The sequence below is a fragment of the Carcharhinus amblyrhynchos genome, chromosome 8 (assembly GCF_965287045.1).
Source record: "Carcharhinus amblyrhynchos chromosome 8, sCarAmb.v2.hapA, whole genome shotgun sequence".
NCBI lineage: Eukaryota > Metazoa > Chordata > Chondrichthyes > Carcharhiniformes > Carcharhinidae > Carcharhinus > Carcharhinus amblyrhynchos.
In genome coordinates, this window is record NC_137331.1 from 28,992,151 (window position 1) to 29,015,447 (window position 23,297).

General features: G+C 43.9%; 1 protein-coding gene across 6 annotated transcripts in view; it reads right to left on the reverse strand.

The window, feature by feature from the left end:
• Positions 1–23,297, reverse strand: part of LOC145346490 (neurocalcin-delta) — a 268,140-nt gene that overhangs the window by 32,344 nt on the left and 212,499 nt on the right. For all 6 annotated transcript variants that reach the window (XM_080193816.1, XM_080193813.1, XM_080193815.1 and 3 more), the window contains one exon: positions 11,850–12,310. In XM_080193816.1, coding sequence (XP_080049942.1) covers positions 11,850–12,227 — 378 coding nt within the window. In that variant the 5' untranslated portion in view covers positions 12,228–12,310. The remainder of the gene's footprint in view (positions 1–11,849; positions 12,311–23,297) is intronic.

The following is a 23,297-nucleotide window of genomic DNA, read 5'->3' on the forward strand; positions in this document are numbered from 1 at the left end:
CCCTAGTCGATATACTCCGGCGCCTGTTTGGGTACACTGAGGGAGGATTTAGTATGGCCATTGCACCGAACCAGCATGTATTTGGACTGTGGGAGGAAACCAGAGCGCCTGGAGGAAACCCATGCAGACACAGGGAGGATGTGCAAACTCCACACAGTCATCCAAGGCTGGAATCAAACCTGGGTCCCTGGCACTGTAAGGCTGCAGTGCCAACCACTGTACTCCCACTTGGGCACTCAAGTAGGCAGCAGTGGACCGTCTTGAGGATCGAGGGCCCGAGTGGGAGAACAGAAGTCCCACCTTCTTACAGATATTAGCCAATAAGAGGCCAGCACAACTGGGGAGGCCTTGGCTCCTGCCAGAATGGCAACCATCACAGACCCAGGCTCCACGAGTGACCGGACTACCGGTAAGGAAGGGAAGGAAGGGTTTTGCAGGGTGGGGGTTGGGAGAGAGGGGTATGAGGGCAGCAAGATCGGAGGGGGCACGGAGTGTGGTGGTTTGAAGCCAGCAGCCTCCTTTGAGGTCAGGTCCCTCAATCAGGCTTTGAATGAGGAGCTTCCTTTGGGAGACTGCAAGCTGGCCATATGCACACCTCTGCCTATAATGCACACCACAGGTCATTAATACCAGCAGCAGAATGAGGCCCTTAAGCTGTTACCAGTTGTCTCCTTAAAGGCTTCAATCGGCAGCTGGGGGCAGGAAGTGGGGGTTGGGTGTCCAACCATGGGCCTTCCTGCAGCTGACTTAATACTGGCAATGGTGGGAAGGCAGGGGTGTTCAGCGACACCATCCTGTTTAATTAAATGCCCTTCCTGTCCCCAAACACGCCACACGAGAGGCAGAAAATTTTTACCCACCGTATTTTTGCCACAGCATAAACCCTGCCCAGATTTAGTCTCATGAAGTGACGTGGACAATATATTGTGGCAGGAGCTGGGCAAAAGCAAGGCTGCCCTCCTGCCTGTGGACGGGGAAACTCACCAGGGCACAATTATCAGGATTTCACCTCCGGACAGAAATGGCCTCGATCGACTCTGTGCAAAAACTATTTGAAACACTTTCAAAACATCTGGGCCACGATTTCTCAGCGGGTAAGAATCTAAGCTGTACCGCAGAATCCACCCATCTTTAAACAGGATAATGCATTTTAAAATAGGAGCCAAACAAAGTGAGAAATTACAGAACAGGGAGAAAAATTGGATCACGATTTGGAAGTACTTACACTTCAGTGGTTTCTGGGAAAGGAAATGTTTGGTGCTCAGCCAGTTACACAGATTGTAAACTGAGTCGAGATCCTTTCAATACACACTGCCATCCATAAAGCAATATCGCTACTGCGATTTTGTACAGACTGATGATACTGATGGCATGTTAGCAATATGGTAGTTATTGTGTCTATTATAACGCTCCAGGGGATCTTAGAGTCATACATTACCAAAGAGACCCTTTGGCCCATCGAGTCTGCATCGGCAAAACTTCACTAAATCCTCACTAATCCCACTTTCCAGCATTGATCAATAGCCTTGAGTGTTGTGACAGTTCGAGTGCCTGTTCACATACTTTGTAAAGATTGTGAGGTTTCCTGCCTCTACTACCCTCCCTGGCAGCGCATTCCAGATTCCCAACACCCTCTGGGTGAAAGATTTTTCCCCAAATCCCCTCTAGATTCCCTGACTCTCACACTAAAATGATGCTCTCTCATTACTGAGCCTTCGACTAAGGGGAACAACTGCTTCATATCCACCTTGTCCACAGTCTTATACACCTCAATCAGGTCCCCCTTCAGCCTTCTCTGTTCTGAAGAGATAACCTGAGCCTCTCTAGCCTCTCTTCATAGTTCAAATGCTCCATTCCAGGCAACATCCTGGTCAATCTCCTCTGCACCTTCTCCAATATAATCACATCCTTCCAGAGGTGACCAGAATTGTGTACAATGCTCCAACAGTGACCTAACCAAGGTTTGTACGGCTCCAACATAACCTCCCTGCTCCTATAATTCATGCCACCACTCACTGATAAGGGCAAGTGTCCCATGTGTCTTCCTAACTACCCTATTAACTTGTCTTGCTACCTTCAGGGGTCTGTGCACAAGGACCCCCAGATCCCTCTGATATTCTGAGCTTCCCAGTGTCCTGCCATTCACTGAGTACTCTCTTGTCTTGTTACTCCTTCTAAAGTGTATCACCTCATACTTTTCAGGGTTAAATTCCATCTGCCACTGATCTGCCCATCTGACCAACTCATTTATACCTTCTTTCAACCTAAGACCTTCTTTCTCACTGTTAACCATCTTAACAACCTTCATGTCATCTACAAACTTATTTATCACCCCTCCCTCTCCCCCCACCCCCATATATCACATCCCACCCCCCACCTATATATACATAAACCACAAACAATAAGGAGCCTAGAACTGATTCCTGTGGTACTCAACTGGACACCCACCTCCAGTCACACAAATAGCCTTCTACCACCACCCTCTGTCTCCTACCACTCAGCTAATTTTGGGTCCGACTTGCCAAGTTACCTGAGATTCCATGTGCTTTTACCTTCTTTATCAGTCTCCTGTGTGTGACCTTGCCAAATCCATATAAACTACATCAACTGCAGTGCCCTTATCTACAAACCTGGTCACAGAACTATAGAATCCTACAGTGCAGAAGGAAGCCATTCAGACCCTCAAATCTGCACCGACCACAATCCCACCCAGGTCCTATCCTCATAACCCCATGCATTTACCTAGCTCGTCCCTCTGATGCTAAGTGGCAATTTACCATGGCCAGTTCACCTAACCTGCACATCATTGGACTGTGGGAGGAAACCAGAGCATCTGGAGAAAACCCATGCAGACATGGGGAGAATGTGCAAACTCTGCACAGAGAGTGACCCAAGCCAGGAATCAAACCTGGGTCCCTGGCACTGTGAGGCTGCAGAGCTAACCACTGTGCCACCTCCTTGAAAAATTTGATTAAATTTGTTAGGCATGACCTCTCCCTGACAAAGCCATGCTGACAATCCCTGACCAAACCTGGCCTCCCCTAGTGGAGATTAATTCTCTCCTTCAGAACAGTTTCCCTGCCATTGATGTGAGATACATTGGTCTGAAATTCCTTGTTTTATCTCTACCATCCTTCTTGAAAAGTGAAATCACATTAGCTGTCCTCCAATCTTCTCCCCTGTGGCCAGAGAAGAATTAAAAGTTTGGGTCAGATCCCCTGTAATTTTCTCCCTTGCCTTCTACAGCAGCCTGGGATATAACTCACCCGGTCCTGGGGATTTGTCCATTTTTAAGACCACCAAAACCTCCAATACCTCCTCACTCCCTATGTCTAAACGATCAGGAACAGTGAAGCCTAATGGAGATTAGGCCCATATTTTCAACCTGGAAAATCCCGAGTTAGGCCATTTCCCAATGTCTTAACCCTGCCCCCTGTCTGGCAGTGCCTGGCCCACACTATTTTCATGGTCAGATGACAGGGACTTTCTGGCAAAGCAGGTCAAAGACCGGAATAGAAGCACATGGACGCTGAGGTTAGGGAAGGTTATTAGGTCATTGGCCCAGGTCTGTAAATGACTGTTAGGCACCCAATCCCTCACCCTCTCACATTCCTTGTGCCCCCTCTGCACTCCAGCCCCCATGCACCTCCCCCGCCCCACCCAGTTTTCACTATGGACTGAACTTATGAGCCTATAATAATATTGGGAGGTCTTTGAGATGCTCACAAAACAGCCAAATAAACAAAGTCATCTGAAAACCTCTTCAAAATATTTTAACCCTTTTAGGACCTCATAAAATTGGTAATCACAAAGCTCTTAGTGCCCTTGGGAATTGTATCTGCAATCCCTGCTGCATTGAAGCCTTAAAGGGGTTTGGATCTTTGCCAAGCTTTTGCAATAGGATTCCAAAGCACAACTGTGTCAACAAAGATTCTAGAGCTGCACACGCTAAAGTATTTTGGAGCAGTGGAACAGAAAACCATCTGTTGCAGTGCTTCAAAGACTTAGCAGATGATTGAACTGTCGTACAAATGAACGATTAAATTACAGGGGAAAATCTGAATCTCAATGCTCTTGAATGCAGAATAGTACTTTATCAACTGGATAAATACTCTAACATATCTGAACACTTTTTCATCTTTATGGTGCTGGTCAATTTAATGATCATTTAGCTTTCCTAAACAAAATTCTCCCATTAACATATTTAACTTATCAAATATCTATATAACAAATGACGTTGTCAACACATTTCACACTTTGTCCAAACTAGGCTCCCTGTATGGTTTTCATGGCTCCTCTGAGTGACATGGACCACGTTTCCTGCCAAAACACACACGACTCTATGGAAATAGTGGCCGGGTTGGGGATGTAAATATCCCACCCCAGCAGTGGAGTAGACAAAGGCAGGATTGCTGATGGTGAGCTCACTACCCTCACCTGTATCCTGGGGCCATAAAATCAATCCCACAAGATGGAAATAGGAGCAGGAATCCCAGAATGGGGCCCCATCCACTGACTTTAAATCCCACCCACCTCTCCTCTAGCCTTTTCTTTCAAATGTGATAGGCTTATCTGACTACAGGCTGAATCTAATTGGCCTAAAACCAATTTCGAAACCAAAAACAGGAGACTGCGTGACTCACTGCAATCGGGGAAGGTCAGGATTTTGATCTCTGATTGAATACTAAATGAAAACTTGCCAACAAAGTTGTAAAAGTGTTTTGCTCAGACACCAGTATCAGATTACTATCTTATCTCCATGATCTGCGTTTGGGTAGAGCCAACGAGCATTGTATTCAACTGAGTTTGAAATGCAAGGGCTGGAAATTGCTCTGGCTGATTTGATACAAGTCTGGATGAGATTTATAAGTTCTTAGTTAAGCCACTGTACAGGGAACCATATGAAAGGAACATCTGATTAATTATCTTTTGCCCGATTTAAGCCACATCACCGTAGAGGGAGCAGCATTGATAAAATCCACGAAGAGTACGTAACAATGAGTCTCGCTCACTCTCCCAGCTGGGACAGTTGGCAGGGTGATGTGGGGGGGCGGTGTGACATAAAACAGAAGAGATAAACACCATCAGGAATGTATTAAAATAGCAAATATTGCGTTGGTAAAATGACTGTTTCTTACTGGATTACTGGCAAGGGTGTGCATTCTGACAAATGGAAAACAAAATAATCCACTATCCAACTGGGTCATACAGAACTGGTTTACTTCTCAGGCACCTTCGCTGCTCAGTATTTAACACGGGAGATTCATCTGGCACAGACGACAGCCTTTGGTTGTATGGTTTGGTCATAAGAGATAAGAGCAGGAGCAGGCCATTCAGCCCATTGAGCCTGTTCTGCCATTGAGAAAGAATGTGATGGATTTTTGTTATGTTCTTCATTTCCTTTCTTATCTCTCTAACTCTCGATTCCCTTGTCAATCAATCATCGATCTACCACTGCATTGAATCTATTTAATACATCCAGTCCCCATTGTTCTCTGGGAAGAGAATTCCAAAGACTAATACCCCTCTTGGAGAAGAAATTCCTCCTCATTTCCATTGTCAATTGGAGACACCTTGTTTTAAAAATCGTGTCCCACGAAGGTGGGAGGCGATGGCCCTGTGGTATTATTGCTAGACTATTAATCCAGAAACTCAGCTAATGTTCTGGTGCCTGGGTTCAAATCCCATCACGGCAGATGATGGAATTTAAATCCAATTTAAAAATCTGCAATCACTACCTGGAATTAAGAATTTACCAATGACCAATGAAACAAATGTCAATTGTCGGAGAAACCCATCTGGTTCACGAATGTCCTTTAGGGAAGAAAATCTGCTGTCCTTCCCTGGTCTGGCCTGCATGTGACTCCAGAAATATGGGTGACTCTCAACTGCCCTCGGGCAATTAGGGATGGACAATAAATGCTGCCCAGCCAGTGATGCCCATGTCCCACGAATGAATATAAAAAGAGGAAACAGCCTCTCAACATCTACCCTGACAATACGATCATTCTTCCAAAGTCCAGTAAGTAAAGACCCAACTGGTCAACCTTTCCTCATTAGAAACCCTTCATCCCAGGGATCAGCCTAGTGAACCTGCTCTGAACTGTTTCCAATGCAAGTACATCCTTCTTTAAGATGCTGTAAACTGTACACAGTCCAGATGAGGATCACTCCAATGTCCTGTACAGATGTAGCAAGTCTTCCCTGCTTTTATAACGCACCCCTTTGAAATAGAGGCCAACATTCAGTTTGCCTTCCTAACTACCTGCTGCCCCTGCATGCAAACCTTTCATGATACACTGCACTTTAGTCAAAGATCTGTCTCTCCCTTAGGCTGACTGAGAAAATCTACCTCTAATCTGCCTAGAAGATTTAAAAAAAACATCTTTCTGCATTCACCGTGAAGTCCGAAACAATACGAGTAAACACTGTTGTCTTGTGTTCTGCTGATTATTCCACCAGCAATGACCCGTCCCACCACCTCTGCACCATCTACTGTAGAGAAGGACAAATTCCACCAACATCGCCAAGGCAGATTCACACCCAAGCCACGGGGCACCCTGACTTGGTACTATGTCGCTGTTTTTTACTGTAAACCTTGTAGGACAAAGAAACATAGAAACTAGAAGCAGGAGGAGGCCATTCGGCCCTTCGAGCCTGCTCTGCCACTCATCTTGATCACGGCTGAACATCGAATTCAGTATCCTGATCCCTGAGGACCGAGGGAAGGAGTCATCAGTCTCCCCACAACCCCAGACTTCCCAATTGCCAACTCCTCCAACAACCTCACCCCCCCCCAACACAATTTGGCTGCAGTGGACAGGGATCTGAACAAGAACGTACAAATGGAATCTGGATATTAATACCAACTGCACCCACCTTCTGTAAATATTGGGGCTATGGAGTCAGTAGTGGGGGAACTTATATCCGCCTGTACCAAGCAGTGAGGGGGCAGCACAGGCCATCTATAGAATTAAGCTCATCGATTCTGTCCTTACACTGTGTCTCAGATTCCACACCCCCCCAGCTCAAAGTAACTGCGTATTTTGTAAACATTATTTGACGCAGTATGGTAACTTTTATCACCAAGTGAGAAATGGATGACAGTGAATTTTCTTCAAATTTATTCATGGAACATAGGCATTGCTGGCTGGCCAGCATTTATTGCCCATCCCTAGTTGTCCTTGGAGGGCAGATTGCTATGGATCTGAAGTCACATGTAGGCCAGACCAGGTAAGGACAGCAGATTCCTTTCCCTGAAGGGCATTAGTGAACCAGATGGATTTTTCCGACAATCAACAATGGTTTCAGAGTCATCAGTAGATTCTTAATTCCAGATTTTTTTTATTGAATACAAATTCCACCATCTGCTCTGGGTGGGATTCGAAGCCGGGTTCCCAGAACGTTAGTTGAGTTTCTAGATTAATAGTCTAGCGATAATACTACTAAGCCATCGCCTCCCTACTCCATAGTGACTGCATGTTTTACACACTGCCCAATTTTGCATGCCTGGCAGTGAATTCACTATTGCCTGCTTTTTAACCAGTAATAAAAGTTTAATTAATCCTCCCTTTGCATGCTGTTTTTTCACTTGTGCCTTTGCCACACTTTCTGGCTATTCACATACACTCCAAAAACATATTTCAGCCTAGATGATGTTCTCCAATGCCAACTTGAGTCATAGAATCCCTATAGCCCTTTGCACCTGCACTGAATTTCTAACAAAGTATCTTAGCCAGGCCCTCTCTCCCACCTTATCCCCTTAGCCCCACACAGATCCTGTGGCTAATTCACCAAACCTGCACATATTTGGACACCAAGGGGCAATTTAGGATGGCCAATCCACCTAACCACCACATCTATGGACTTTGGGAGGAAACCAAAGCACCCAAAGGAAACCTGCACAGACACAAGGAGAACGTGCAAACTCCACACAGACAGTCACCCAAGGCCGGAATTGAAGCCAGGTCTCTGGCGCTGTGAGGCAGCAGTGCTAAACACTGCGCCACCGTGCCGCTCTGCTCAACATCTGAAGTTGGAAGATCTCCTGTTATTTTATATCATTTATTCTGGTTTCATTTTGCTGTCACTCTCAGAGAGCAGTCTTCAATACGCAGACAAAAGATAATGCATAATCAAAGACCACAATGTTCTTCAGAGCTACATGCTTGTGAATTTTAAGAGGTTTCTGCTGCTTGAAAACTCAGTATCCATTTTAATTCTCCCTCATTACTTTCACAGCAATGACAGGAGGCTTTTTTTAAAATCATTTATTATTCCTGAAATAACCAATGAAATCCTATTTTATTTGGTTAGATAAATTGTATGAAGCAGACTTTATTTTTAGACATTTTTGAATAAGAGGCTGCAACAACACTCTTACTGATACCTGTAAGTGAGACACATGGAGTTATATTTATTTTATTTAATCGTGGGACATGAGTGACGCTGGCTGGCCAGCATTCATTCCCCATCCTTAATTATCTAAGGGCAGTTGAGAGTCAACCACATTGCTTTGGCTCTGGAGTCACACGTAGGCCGGACTTGGCATTTGCATTAGTAATAACAAGAAGGTCAGGTGAATTTCTGCAGGGGTTTTCCTGCTGTCAAACCCTAATTTCAGAATCCTGGAAAAATACTCCTCCCAGCGCAACAATTCTTTGTTAAACTTTATTTGTCATTTACGTTAATGATTTGGATGAGAATTTAGGAGGCATGGTTAATAAGTTTGCACATGACACCAAGATTGGTGGCAAAGTAGACAATGAAGAAAGTTATCTAGGATTGCAATGAGATCTTGATCAATTGGGCCAGTGGGCTGATGAATGGCAGATGAGGTTTAATTTAGATAAAAGCATTTTGGTAGATTGAGCCAGGGTAAAATTTACTCAGTAAACGGGAGACGGGAGACCATTGGGGAGAATTATAGAACAAAGAGATCTCGGAGTACAGGTTCATAGCTCCTTGAAAGTGGAATCACAGGTGGGCAAGGTGGCATGCTTTTTAGAAGACAAAATTGTACCCGCCTCTTTGGCGTGCTTGGTTTCACTGGTCAGAACATTGAAAGCAGGAGTTGGGACGTCTTGTTGAAGTTGTACAAGACATTAGTAAGGCCTCACATGGAATACATAAAAGTAAAGTAAAAAGTTTATTTATTAGTCACAAGTATGCTTACATTAATACTGCAATAAAGTTACTGTGAAAATCCCCTAGTTGCCACACTCTGGTGACTGTTCGGGTACACTGAGGGAGAATTCACCTAACCAGCACATCTTTGGACTGTGGGAGGAAACCGGAGCACCCGAAGGAAACCCATGCAGACACAGGGAGATCGTGCAAACTTCACACAGTGACCCAAGCCGGTAACTGAACCTGGGTCCCTGGCGCTGTGAGGCAGTAGTGCTAACCACTGTTTCACCGTGCCACCCCGGTACAGTTCAGCTCACCCTATTATAGAAAGGGTAATATTAAACTAGAAAGAGTGCAGTAAAGATTTACTAGGACGCAACTGGGATTTGATGGTTTGAGTCATAAAGAGAGGCTGGATAGGCTGGGACTTTTTTCCCTGGAGTATAGCAGGCTTACGAGTAATGTAATAGGAACCTACAAAATAGTAGGGTCATAGATCAGCTAGATAGTCAATATCTTTTCCTAAAGGTAGGGGAGTCTAAAACTAGAGGACATAGGTTTAAGGTGAGGGAGAGATACAAAAGGGCCCAGAGGGGCAATTCTTTCACACACAGGGTGGTGAGTGTCTGGAACAAGCTGCCAGAGGTAATAGTAGAGGCAGATACAATTTTGTCTTTTAAAAAGCATTTGGACAGTTATATGGGTAAGATGGGTATAGAGGGAAATGGGCCAAATGCCGACAACTGGGATTAGCTTACTGATTAAAAAAAAAAGGCGGCAGGGACATGTTGGGCCTAAAGGCCTGTATCCATGCTGTAAACCTCTATGACGCTATAATTTTTCAAGTTTCCATTGCTCTTGCAGACCATTAAAGCACATCTCTACTGTAATCAAAGACCCAGTGAACTCAGTGGAACAGCTGGATGAACTATTCCTTCCAGGTTTAATCACAAGTTGAATATTGAGAAGAAAATTGCAATTATTGATGTTACCCAATGACCTAAAAGGGAATTAGGAGAGAACATGATATTCTTATTCCTTCCCTCACACTGTCAATACCATTATGGTGATTCGGTGACATCTTAGTATGGGATTTGAATTGAAGCCCTCAGATCACCAAATTTATTTGGCACACCAGTTTTCAGTTGTTTATGACTACAGATCATAGAATCATAGAACCTACGGTGCAGAAAGAGGCCCTTCGGCCCATCGAGTCTGTACCGAACACAATCCCACCCAGGTCCTACCCCTCCATATCCCTACATATTATACACACTAATCCCTCTAACCTCCACTACCCTGGACACTAAGGGGCAATTTCTTAGCATGGCCAATCAACCAAACCTGCACATCTTTGGACTGTGGGAGGAAACCCGAGCACCCGGAGGAAACCCATGCAGACACGAGGAGAATGTGCAAACTCCACACAGATAGTGACCCAAGCCGGGAATCGAAGCCAGGACCCTGGAGCTGTGAAGCAGCAGTGCTAACCGCTGTGATACTGTGCCGCCCTACCACTGTGCTACCATGCCGCTCTGGAACAAGCTGCCCAGACAAGGTCCCAGACTGGATGCTGTAGTGAGCCTATTGATCGGAGCCTAATACATATTGCTATGGGTCACATACTTCACTTCATTAATGAATTAAACTGTAACAGTTTGGATCGCCTGACAGATTAATTGGAGCCTTTGTTGTTTTATTTTTGAAATTGTGGCTATGCATGAGTAATACTCCCTGTCCAATTAAACATCATCAGGCACGGTGGCACGATGGTTAGCACTATTACCTCACACTGCCAGGGACCCGGGTTCAGTCCTGGCCTTGGGTCACTGTCTGTGTGGAGTTTGCCCGTTTGCCCTGTGTCTGTGTGGGTTTTCTCCGGGTGCTCTGGTCTCTGCCACAGCCAAAGATGTGTGGGTTAGGTTGATTGGCCGTGCTAAATTGTCCCCTAGTGTCAGGGGGATTAGGAGGGTAAATATGTGGGATTGTGGGGATAGGGCCTGGGTGGGATTGTTGTTGGTGTAGGCTCGATGGGCCAGATGGCCTCCTTGTGCACTGTAGATTCGAAGATTGTATGATTTATGATAAAACGGCACTGCAGAGAAATCAATAATGAGAAAGTATGTGTGCCTTGCCTGAATCTTTTGCTCTGTGACATCCATATGGGCAAATTAACTTCCAATCACTTCACCTAATGTCTTCATTCGGCACACAGGGCACAGTGATTTCGAGCACAATAATGTGGCTATTTTAAACTCAGAGTCTAAACCCAACTTATCGCCATAAGTGGAGACAAAGAACATAAGAAATGGAATCCACATCATTATTCATTTATGGGATGTGGGTGTCACTTTATTGCCTACCCATAATTGCCCTTCATTTCTGAGGGCATTTAAGAATGAACCATGTTGCTGTGGCTCTGGAGTCACCTGTAGGCCAGGCCAGACAAAGAGTGCAAATATCCTTCCCTAAAGGACATTGGCGAAACAGATGGATTTTTCCAACAACGGTTTCATAGTCCTCGTTAGACTTTTAATTCCAGATTTCAAATTCAAATGTTACCAGATGCCGTGATGGGATTCGAACCCGTGTCCCCAGATCCTGACCTGGGTCTCTGGATTATTAGTCCAGTGACAATACCATATGCCATTGCCTCCCCATCAAACGTTGTAATTGTATGTTGTAATATATAATAAATTCAAAGCATTGAAGGGCATTACCTGGACAATCTCTAACATTTCTGACTTGCTGATATATCCATTTCCGTCTAGATCGTACATGCTGAATGCCCACTTTAGCTTTTGTTCCAGCTTGCCTCGCGATGTGACACTCAGTGCAATGATAAACTCCCGGAAATCTATTGTCCCGTCCCCATTGGCATCAAAAGTGCGAAAAACATGCTCGGCAAATTTGGAAGCGTCCCCATAGGGAAAGAAGTTCCCGTAAATTTTCTTGAACTCTTCCATTGATAAATTCCCGCTGGGACAATCCCTGAGGAAGCCCTTGTACCACTCTTGGATCTCGTGCTCTGTGAAATCTGTGCTGTCCAGCAAATCCTGCATCACCTCAGGCCGTAGCTTGCTGTTTTGCTTCCCCATCTCGAACTCAAAGGCCTTCAGCTGTGCAGCAATTCCAAAAGAACCCTTGATTTAAGCCACAGTAGAGCAGGAGCCAGTCCGATCTGCCAAGGAAAACGATATTCCCCATTAGCAAACTGCACAATGTCAAAGTTTAAAAAAACATACATTGAAATACACGCTAGAAATAGAATCAAAAAATATTCAAAATACACAAGGGGTCAGTCAATAACTGAAGGGTGAAAGTAAGTTAATATCCTGGTTGAAATCCATAGCAAGACCTTTATTTGAGAGAGTTCTTGAGTATTAGCAAGAAGGTTTCTTTCACAATCACCTCAGTCCTGATGCCTTGCTAGATGTTAAAGAGATGCTGCATTAATGAGACAGATTTGTCAAATCTTTCTTGTGCTATATTTAGCAAGTAAGCACAGCCAGGAGAAAGTTCATCATTATTATCACAGAAGAATCAAACGCACATAATGTAATAAAAACAGAAAACACTGGAAAATCTCAGCAGGTCTGACAGCATCTGTGGACAGAGAACAGAGCCAACGTTTTGAGCCTGGATGACAGTCATAAAATTCAGGAGATTTTTTTTTAAATTGCCAGTTTTTTTTTACAGAGATGCTTTAAAAAGCATTCATTATCAACTACTAGAAAATTTTAATCTTCATATAGACTGGGACAATCAAGTTGGCTAGGATAGTCTAGAGGATTAGTTTATTGAATGCTTTTGCGACAGTTTCCTGATCCACTAAGGGACCAACAAGGAATAAAGCTATCCTTGATCTAATATTGCATAACAAAGCAAGGTTTATTAGTAATGCCATTGCAAATGACCTACTGGAAAATAGTGACCATAATATTATCGAATTCCATGTTAAGTTTGAAAATGACATACTGCAGCTATAACTGGCTATAGTTTCTTAAATGTGGAATTATGAATTGTGATTCTCGTTGTTATAAAGGATTATGCACTTAAATGAAATTTGTCGTTATAGGGTTTTACCTGCTTGAAAGGAAGCAAATGTAGTAAATTATTTTTATGAATAAGATTGTTTTTTTTCCCATACAGTGAAGTCTGCAATAGACACTTTGAACTATATGCAATTTTATTCCATCTCATCTCTGTACTGATCCTGAGGTCTGCCCATGGTGGATACTGGGCGAGTTGGCATGGCAGGTATTTCACCCAAAGGGTTGTGAATCTTTGGAATTCTCTACCCCAGATCATTATGGATGATCCATCGCTGAATATATTTAAGATTCAGATAGGCAGATTTCTGGTTCCTCAGAGAATTGAGGTAAATGGGGCCTGGAAGGGAAAGTGGAATTGAAGCCAAAGACCAAATAGGGCTGTAGTGAATGGTGGAGGTGGCTAAATGGGCTGTACTTGCATGATCAATAATTATTATAAAATACAAGTTATTTGCCCACCTTCTTATTCCTGTCATTGTCCGTTTGCGCTACACAAACTCATACTGATTTTCAGTTATCCTTTCATAATTGTCACAAGTCACAGCTCATGTTAATTTCCCCTCTATTAATATCCTATAACATTCTCATTTAGCTCTCTCCTTCTTGGCCATTTTGCAATCTAACACCACAATTCCAGAATCAAGATTGACTAACGCCTTAACAATTTTTCACCCACTTCTTTTACTAGCTTGAGTTATCAATTTTGGATCCAGGAGATTTGGCTACTAAAATTCCCCATTACCATTTTTTAAAACTTGTATCGAATTTGTTAGTTCTTCCCCTTCACTTTGTATCTCTGGTGCTTTATCTTCTACCGAGCAATCCATTGCTGCTATATTTAATTATGCTGCCAATTGCTGATTTTGAATTATAGTATTACTTGTATCTGCCATAAAGGTAGCCATGTTGCGCTGAACCACCCTCTTCCTCTTAAGATATATATATTTTTCCAAGTTAGTTTTTTTATTATTCATTCATGGGACATGGGCATCGCTGGCTGGCCAGCATTTATTGCACATCTCTATTTGCCCTTGGAAAGCACTTGAGAGTAAACCACTTTACTGTGGCTCTGGAGTCAGATGTATGCCAGATGAGGTAAGGACGGCAGATTTCCTTCCCTAAAGGGCATTAGTTTCCCAGATGGGTTTTTCCGACAATGGCTTCATGGTCATCAGTAGATTCTCAATTCCAGATTTCTTTTTATTGAATACAAATTTCACCATCTGCCGTGACAGGATTCAAACCTGCATCCATAGAAGATTAATAGTCTAGCAATAATACCACCAGGCCATTATCTCCCATCTTGCTGTAAACATCCATTGCAATCTTTCCTTGCCTTTCCATAGATAATGTAGAGCAAACCCTCACTAAGAGCTATGAATGTGACATTACTTTAGAAAGCTTGGAACAAAATTTTCTATTGACTTCAAATATCTTCTGTTGCAGAAGGAAAAGCACCCTTACTGCATGGCAAGTGTCAAAGACATTTGAGAACTAACATTTGAGTAATTTGTTGCCATGTTAAGCACAGACTATAATAGTTAGTTGAAGGGGATGCAAGATAGCACATTGCCTGCCACCTCCAGGAACCCGACCATCAGGTCACACCGCCCACCACATGAAGCGGGCAATGTACTAGATTAAAAAAATCTACCATATGTTGTATTATATGCAGTAAACAATTTTTAGGGGTGAATTCCATTTATGTACAATTCAGTGCAAGTGTATCATGTTTATACAATACAGCAAAATTCAAGCCTGGTGCATTTCAATGCATTGAACTGAGACACGCTGTAATTCAAGACTCTCAATGAAATCAAAGATGACCAAATTAGGGAACGTCTAACTAAATATACACACACACACACACACACACACACACACACACACATATAGAGAGTAAGATGGTTCAACTACCATCTTGAGTTTTCACTCAGCAGAATGTTTATCTGGATAAGCAGCACAAAATAAATTCATCAAAATAAAATAACTCTATATCAAATGTTAATTCTTACTTAGAATTGGCTGCACAATATTGTCATGACATGGGCAGCACGGTGGCACATTAATTGGCACAGCTGCCTCACACTGCCAGGGACCTGGGTTCAATTCTGGTCTCGGGTCACTGTCTGTGTGAAGTTTGCATGTTCTCCCCGTGTCTGTGTGGGTTTTTTCCAAATGCTCAGGTTTCCTCCCACTCCAAAGGTGGGCAGGTTAGGTTGATTGGCTGTGCTAAGTTGACACTTTGTATGGGGGTTTGGCAGGATAAATATGTGGGGTTACAGAGGTGGGGCTTGGGTGGGGTTGTTGTTGGCACAGGCTTCCTGGGCTGAATGGTCTCCTTCCGCACCATAGGGATTCTATGATTTTATTATGTTCCAGTACATTTTGAACCTCCAGGAAATGCTTGAAAATTTTGAACAGAAACAGATTAAAATGGCAACTGCCAATTATGTGATCTTTGGCATTTTGAGTTCCTGACAGTCCTGAGTCTCAAGCAAGTATTTAATTCAATTTGGGATTAACAGCCTTGCTTAAAAAAATACACATCCCTTTGTCTAAGGATGGACCATCAGAGAAACAGCTGTAACATTCCCAACTGTTTTACCATGAACAAAAACAACATCAAAACTTCATGCATGTTAAGTCAATGTGAATGGATCCATTCAACTTTTCAACCTATTATGATGGCCACTCATCCAAATGAGACTGGGTGAATTTTAACACTGGGTCAAATAACAACATAGTATATGTAATCATCACGCCAACCCTTCCTGGAAAAAAGCACTTTGACCTTGTACAAGTCACATGGTGAGGAGACCATTGTGAAAGCTTTTAAAATAACAGCACAAGCTGTTCCATGATAAAGCCATCAAACTTGATGAGAGTCATCCAAGCAGCCAAGGTAGTAAATACCAATACTGTAGGAATGAGAAAAGGACTCCTTCCAACCTGTTCCAAGTTTGAGTTCACCTGAGACCAACTCCCCCCTCCACCGGAAATCAAACTATAGGAAGTCTCGCAGTTTTTTGCTTTCCAAGACCTTCACTTCAACTAAAGCATCAATACAACTAAAGGCCTATTCACTTGAAAATGGCAGGGAGGAACCTGATTCTAAGGTTGTGCTTCACCAACAGATGCCAGCCCCACTGTAGGAAATGGAGCGGCCAAACTAAATGGAGAAATCAGGGGGCTGCTTTGTTTGATTGCTGGATACTAATTAGAGTCTGGTTAGAGCCTCCAAGTATCAGGAGGAAAGAATTCCTAACGGAAAGGGAAGTGCCGCAGTGCAGTTGAAGCATGTTTTTGGCGTAGCATTTTTCAAGCAGATTGGAGCCTCTTGCTCCAACACGTACTTGCTCTGCTACTGGAAGGCCACCCATGGTTTCACAGATAGCCTCGTAACGTGACAGCTATCCCATGTGCCGGATTAAGAATCCAATTCAGGGTCAGGAGAGCACCCTCAGGTAAGGCCACATTTGAGTGGGGGACTAGTATTCAGGACCTGTCGCCCTCCAGCTCTTCCCAAATCCCTGGGAGTGGGAAGGTCTTGGAAAACCAGAGCGCCACCCATGGATGCAAAGTTACCACCTTGCCCACCTCCTCAGCTAAACCAAAATTCAGAGCACCCCCACCCTCATCTCATGACTTGGATCTTTCTGTGTGACACTACATCCTGTCCAAACACAATGAAAAAAACTCAGCTAAACTGCTTTTAGAGATGGCGGAGTTATATCAGTGAGCATCAGTGGAGTTCAGCAAAGTGACTTGATAGATCAAGGAAACGGTTACATTTGCTCAAATCCACTTTCACCCAAAGCTCCTCTACCTTTTATGTTCACGCTTACGATACTGTAGGGTTAGGCATAGCTTTTTTGAGGCGATGCTCTCTTTCCAAGTGTTAGTCGCCAAGTTTCTATGAAAATTAAGAGTGAAACATGTGAATTGAAGGATGAATCAGTTTTCTGACATTTGTTTTCCAACCAAATCTATTATTCAAACCTTGTTTCCATCTGGTGAATATTAGATTTATGGAGATACAATTGGTCGGTTATTATATCACTAACTCTGACTCATTATGGGGCCTTTAAGGGCTCCTTTTAGTCATAACATAGGATCATTTGTTAACAGTTGTAACTCTTCATACATCTCTGATAAAGGATAGCTACTAACTAGCAAACCTGAAAACAAAACCCGACTGCCACTTGTAGTTTTAATCCTATTTAAACTTCTTGCTGGTATTTTCCTTAGGATCTTTTATCATTGTCCTTTGAAGCTATGACTCACACTGAAAGCTCTACAGCTGCCTGCAGTTCCCCCAGACAGTAAAGCTTTAAGGTCAATGAATAGGAAGGACAGGAATGGGATAAGAAAGCCACCTGCTCGAACTGTCAAGAAGAAAGGCACTGGGGCGGCCTTCTTGCAGAATTCCTTCAATACTCAATGCACTAACCTCCCTTCCTCAATAGTCATTCCTTCTATCTCTTACACACACCCCCAGTTGTTAACAATTCCTTAGTACTGTTCTTCCTGCAGCACAATGGTTAGCACTGCTGCCTCGCAGCACCAGGGACCCAGGTTCGATTCCAGCTTCGAGCAACTGTCTGTGTGGAGTTTGCACATTCCCCTGTGTCTGCTCCGGTTTCCTCCCACAGTCCAAAGCTGTGCAGGTTAGGTGGATTGGCCATGCTAAATTGCCCCTTAGTTTCCCAAGATGCGTAGGTTAGTGGGGTAAACACCAGGAGCTACGGGGATAGGGCCTGGGCAAGATGCTCTGTCAGAGAATTGGTGCACTTGATGGGCAGAATGGCCTCCTTCTTCACTGTATCTATGATAAAGTTTATTATTGAAATGTTGTTGGGAGATCTGAGGTATATAAGATGCTAATGGGGATTGACCAAATAGACATGGAGAGGATATTTCCTCGTATGGGGGAAATCTAGAACAAAGGTCATATTTTAGGATAAGGAATAGCAGCTTCAAAACAGAACGAGGAGAAACTACTTCTCTCAAAGGGTTGTGAATCTGTGGAATTCACTGTCCAACAGCACGGTAGATGCTGGGACATTGAGTAAACTTAAGGAGGAGATAGATAGTTAGTAATTGGTTGAAGGGTTATGGAGAACAGACAGGAAAGTGGAGTTGAGGCAGAGACACAATCGGCCATGATCGTATTAAATGGCAGAGCAGGCTCAAGGGGCTAAATTGCCTACATTTGCTCCTCGTTCTTATGTTCTTACACCTGTACGGCAGCTAAAGCAACATTCAGGGATTGTTAACAATTGAGTATTCGGGTGGTACATGGAAGAGATGACTATTGGTTATTCCCAGTCAGAGAGCAGGAAACAAAGAATGTAAGAGGGGGACAAGGAACTGGGATCACTTTAGTTCAACAGTCTCACAGTGATGAATTTAGAGGTCATTAATGTCCAGAAGTAGTAGAGAAATGGAGTTCAATAGAGGAAGAAGGGGATTTCTGTCTGGGACGTACCAAATAAAGTTGAGCAAGCGGCTGTGTACTGGTGTACAATCCAGAGTTCAGCAAGTTACAGCAGCATGGTGGGCATGAACTCAAAAAGTTGGGCGGCACGGTAGCACAGTGGTTAGCACCTCTGCTTCACAGCTCCAGGGACCTGGGTTCGATTCCCGGCTTGGGTCACTGCCTGTGTGGAGTTTGCACATTCTCCTCGTGTCTGCGTGGGTTTCCTCCGGTTTCCTCCCACAGTCCAAAGATGTGTGGGTTAGGTTAATTGGCCATGCTAAAATTGCCCCTCAGTGTCCTGGGTTGAGTAGGTTAGAGGGATTAGCAGGTAAATGTGTCAGGATATGGGGGGGGGGGGGGGGTGGGGCCTGGGTGGGATTGTGGTCGGTGCGGACTCGATGGGCCGAAGGGCCTGTTTCTGCTCTGTAGGGATTCTATGTTCTATGTACTGTAGGACTTGAAGCAACTCAGTAGCAGCAGCTGAATCAGAGTAAACCCCTTAGACCTGAGGAAAAGCCCTTCAAATAACAGTCACTCAGTTAAATGATAAGTTTGGCAATATATGCAAGATTAAGTGGTCTATTTTCCTCAGCACTTACCCAAATGTGTATGTTCCACATTATGGAGTTAGCAATCCTTTTGTTGCTTTTTCTTTAACAATGTTATACAATTGACACTTGCTGTATCAGATTAACTTGTAAAATGACATATAGAAGAGTCAATTTCCGCGAAAGGTCTATTCCGAGAACTGATACTGCCAACTGACTACACAGCAATTCACGAATCGAACAAGTGACTGTTCAGCAATGCCACCTGATCCCTGGGATGAGATGAGGTTATAAATCGCGTACTGCCAGCAAATTATCGCATGGTAGTTACTGACCAGCTTAATACATTCAATCAATACTGCATAAAGAAAAGGAAGTTGAAGGAAATAATAATTGTGGGACAACCATCAAAAATCTACCGTGTGAAGCAGTTGGTTAATGGAGACGAATCATTGAATAGAATCTGTACAGTGCAAAAGGAGGCCATTCAGCCCATCGAGCCTACACTGACAATAATCCCACCCAGGCCGTATCCCCAAAGCCCTGCGTATTTACTGTGCTAATCCCCCTGGCACTAAGAGGCAATTGAGCATGGCCAATACACTTGGGTGGCAATGGTCACACAGTGGTTAGCACTGCTGCCTCACAGGTCTAGGGACCCCAGTTTGATTCCTGGAGAAGTCTGCACATTCTCTCCATACCTGCGTGGGTTTCCTCCAGTTTCCTCCTATAGTCCAAAAGACAGGTGGTAAGATACATTGACCATGCTAAATTCTCCCTCAGTGTACCCAAAGAGGCATCAGAGTGTGGTGATTCAGAGATTTTCACAGTAACTTCACTGCAGTGTTAATGTCAGCCTACTTCTGACACTATTAAATAAACGAACCTGCACATCTTTGAAGTATGGGAGGAAACAGGAGCACCCGGAGGAAGTCCACGCAGACATGGGGAGAAAATGCAAACTCCACACAGCCAGTGACCTGAGGCCGGAATTGAACCCAGGTCCCTGCTGCTGTGAGGCAGCAGTGCTAACCACTGTGCCACCGTATTGCCCACCACTGTGCCGCCCTGTCACCCTAGCAACATACATTGAAAAGGTTAACAATGTCGGAACATACCAGAAACCTATATTTTGAGCACAGCACTGATTCTGGTGCTATTGCTGTATTCTGAACAGGGTGGTACCTCGGAGGCCAGCAGTCAATTCCTTGCTAAGATGTCAAAAGCAGGGTAAGGGAGAGCAAACAAGAATGAGCGCTGGGGGGCCCCAGTTTGTTCTGGCCTTGGGTATCCTCACATTTTTAAAAGTTATCATTAGCCTGACCAGACACTGGGCAAGGTCTTCCATTACAATATTCAAGTCTTAACAGAACAAGTCTGCATGAGTAGATTCAGCACTGGATTCAGAGCTCCGTGACATATCCAGCAAGATAGCAGATAAAAGGGTCGATTTCCAGGATCTCTGAAACCTCCCATATTCTTGGGGAAAATAGTTCTGTGATGGACCTACAATCAAATGACAATAAAGCCAGGGCAAATTTATATAAACACAAAATTATTGCGCACGCTGGAATCTGAAGCAGAAAATGCCGGAAAATCTCAGCAGGGCTGACAGCATTTGTGGAGAGAGAATAGAGCTAACATTTCACCGGCAAGTCTGTCTGAGGTTCGTATGATCTCACCCAAGGCCAAAGGAGAATGCCGCTCTCCGAGCCTCGCCCGCGCCCAGAATCAGGGTGGGGATGCTGGTAAAATTCTGGCCTTCAAGTCTGGATGGCCCTTTGTCAGAGCCACATCTATACAAGTCAGGCTTGGCCTGAGGCACTTCTTTGAGTTGATATCTCAGCACAAGAAATTAGTAACACGTTCGCAAGCACATTCTCTGACTGGTATTTCACCAAGAGGTGTGAGCTCATTTATATCAATTCCGCTAATGCCTTTGTTAAAGCATCGCAGCTTTAAACACTGGTTAAACATTGGTGGAAGCGTTGTCAATAACAACACTTAAGAGGCATCTGGATAGATACCTGAATAGGCGGGGAATAGAGGGATATGGACCACGGAGAGGCAAGAAAATATTAGATTAGAGGGGCATCTGTGTCGGCACAAACTTGGTGGGCCGAAGGGCCTGTTCCTGTACTGTTACTGTTCTTTGTTCTAATTTCATCCAAACCTGTTAAAAAGTGTTTCCCTCCCCCACAGAACAAATACAATAGTTTCCCCACCCCAGTAACTGTACTGATTTTAACAACAGGACAGGAGTAAACGGAAGGTTGTCAGCAAGTGGCAAAGGATTGCTGGGAGGATTGAAAAGTGCGCAAACAATTTTAAACTGATCCTGAAGGCTCAACTGCAGCTAACACTCAGAGTTTTAATTTGGCGTAATAACAAACTTTACATCATTTCATTTTGTAGGTTACATGTTGCATTCAAGTCATAACAAGTCTGTATGAATAGATTCAGCACTAGGTTCAATGCTCCCTGATACACCCAGCAAGATAGCAGGTAACAGAGTCGAATTCCAGGTTATCAGAAACATTTTGTACCCCTGGGGAAAACAGTTCTGCAATGGACCTACCATCAAATGACAATAAAGAATCGTACAGTGCAGAAGGAGGCTATTCGGCCCATTGAATCTGTACAGACCACAATCCCACCCAGGCCCTATTCCCGTAACCCTCATTTACCCTGCTAATCCCCCAACACTATGGCCAATTTAACACGACCGATCAATCTAACCCAGACATCTGTGGAGCATGGGAGGAAACCGGAGCACCCGGAGGAAACCCATGCAGGTACACAGCGAACGTGCAAACTCCACACAGACAGTGACCCGAGGCCAGGAATTGAACCCGGGTTCCTGGTGCTGTGAGGCAGCCACGTTAACCACTGTGCCACCGTGCTGCCAAGGCAAATTTATACGAAAGTAAAATTACTGAGGATGCTGGGATCTGAAACGCAAACAGAAACTGCTGGAACACTGTTGCCTGAAATAAAGTATTTAGCGGCATGTTTAATTACATGAGTACACATGATTACATGAGGATATTAAGTGACAGTTTAGGAAGTGGGACGTATTTAAAGCAGCGTCCAGCTAGACCCCGTCCTTAAGCCATGAATATAGTATCTGACTCGCTCGCCACTCCCTGCACAATATGTTTAGCTCCATATGCCCTTACTGACCTCTGCAATATTTATATGCTGCAATCTATTTCACTATACACTGCACTCCAGCCTATCACATGAAATATTAACATTCACTAAGGACCAGTTATGACTGTTGGTGAAGGCAGGTTTGCCCCATGGTACACCCCAAACACTGATTCAATTTTCCATCCAGTTTTTTTTTAAAAAAAGGTTGTTTTAAAAAATTTCCATTGGGTTGGGTTTGTTTTTAAAGAGCAAAGCAGCTACTTTTCTACTCATCTCTCCTGGTCTGGGGAATTAAACATTAAGACCATGTGAGTTGCATACTACGGACAGTCAGAAACATTTGAGCATGCACAATATCCCTGCCATGCAATATCGGGGAATTTTGTAGTTAAGTTTATTTATTAGTCACAAGTAGGCTTACATTAACACTACAATGAAGTTACTGTGAAAATCCCTGAGTTGGCGCACTCTAGCATCTGTTTGGGTACACTGAGGGAGAATTTAGCATGGACAGTACACCTAATGCTCCCTGATATACCTTGCGGACTGTGGGAGGAAACTGGAGCACCCAAAGGAAACCCGTGAAGACACGAGAAGAATGCGCAAACTCCACACAGGCAGTGACTCAAGCCGGGAATTGAACCTATGTCCCTGGTGCTGTGAGGTAGCAGTGCCAGACACTGTGCCACACTTAGATAGTAGATCATATTTCTAATTATGGATGTATCGATCAAACCTGCAGCCTTTGATCATTTAGACATGAGAATTTGACTGACAAATCCAATTTTTAAAAATTTATCCATGCAATGTTGGTGCTGGTTCCAAGGTGCATATGTGGATGTGTGTGTTTGGGTGTGGGTGTATGTGGGTGTGTGGGTGTGTGTGTGTATGGGTGTGCGCATGTGTGTGTATGGGTGTACATCTGTGTGC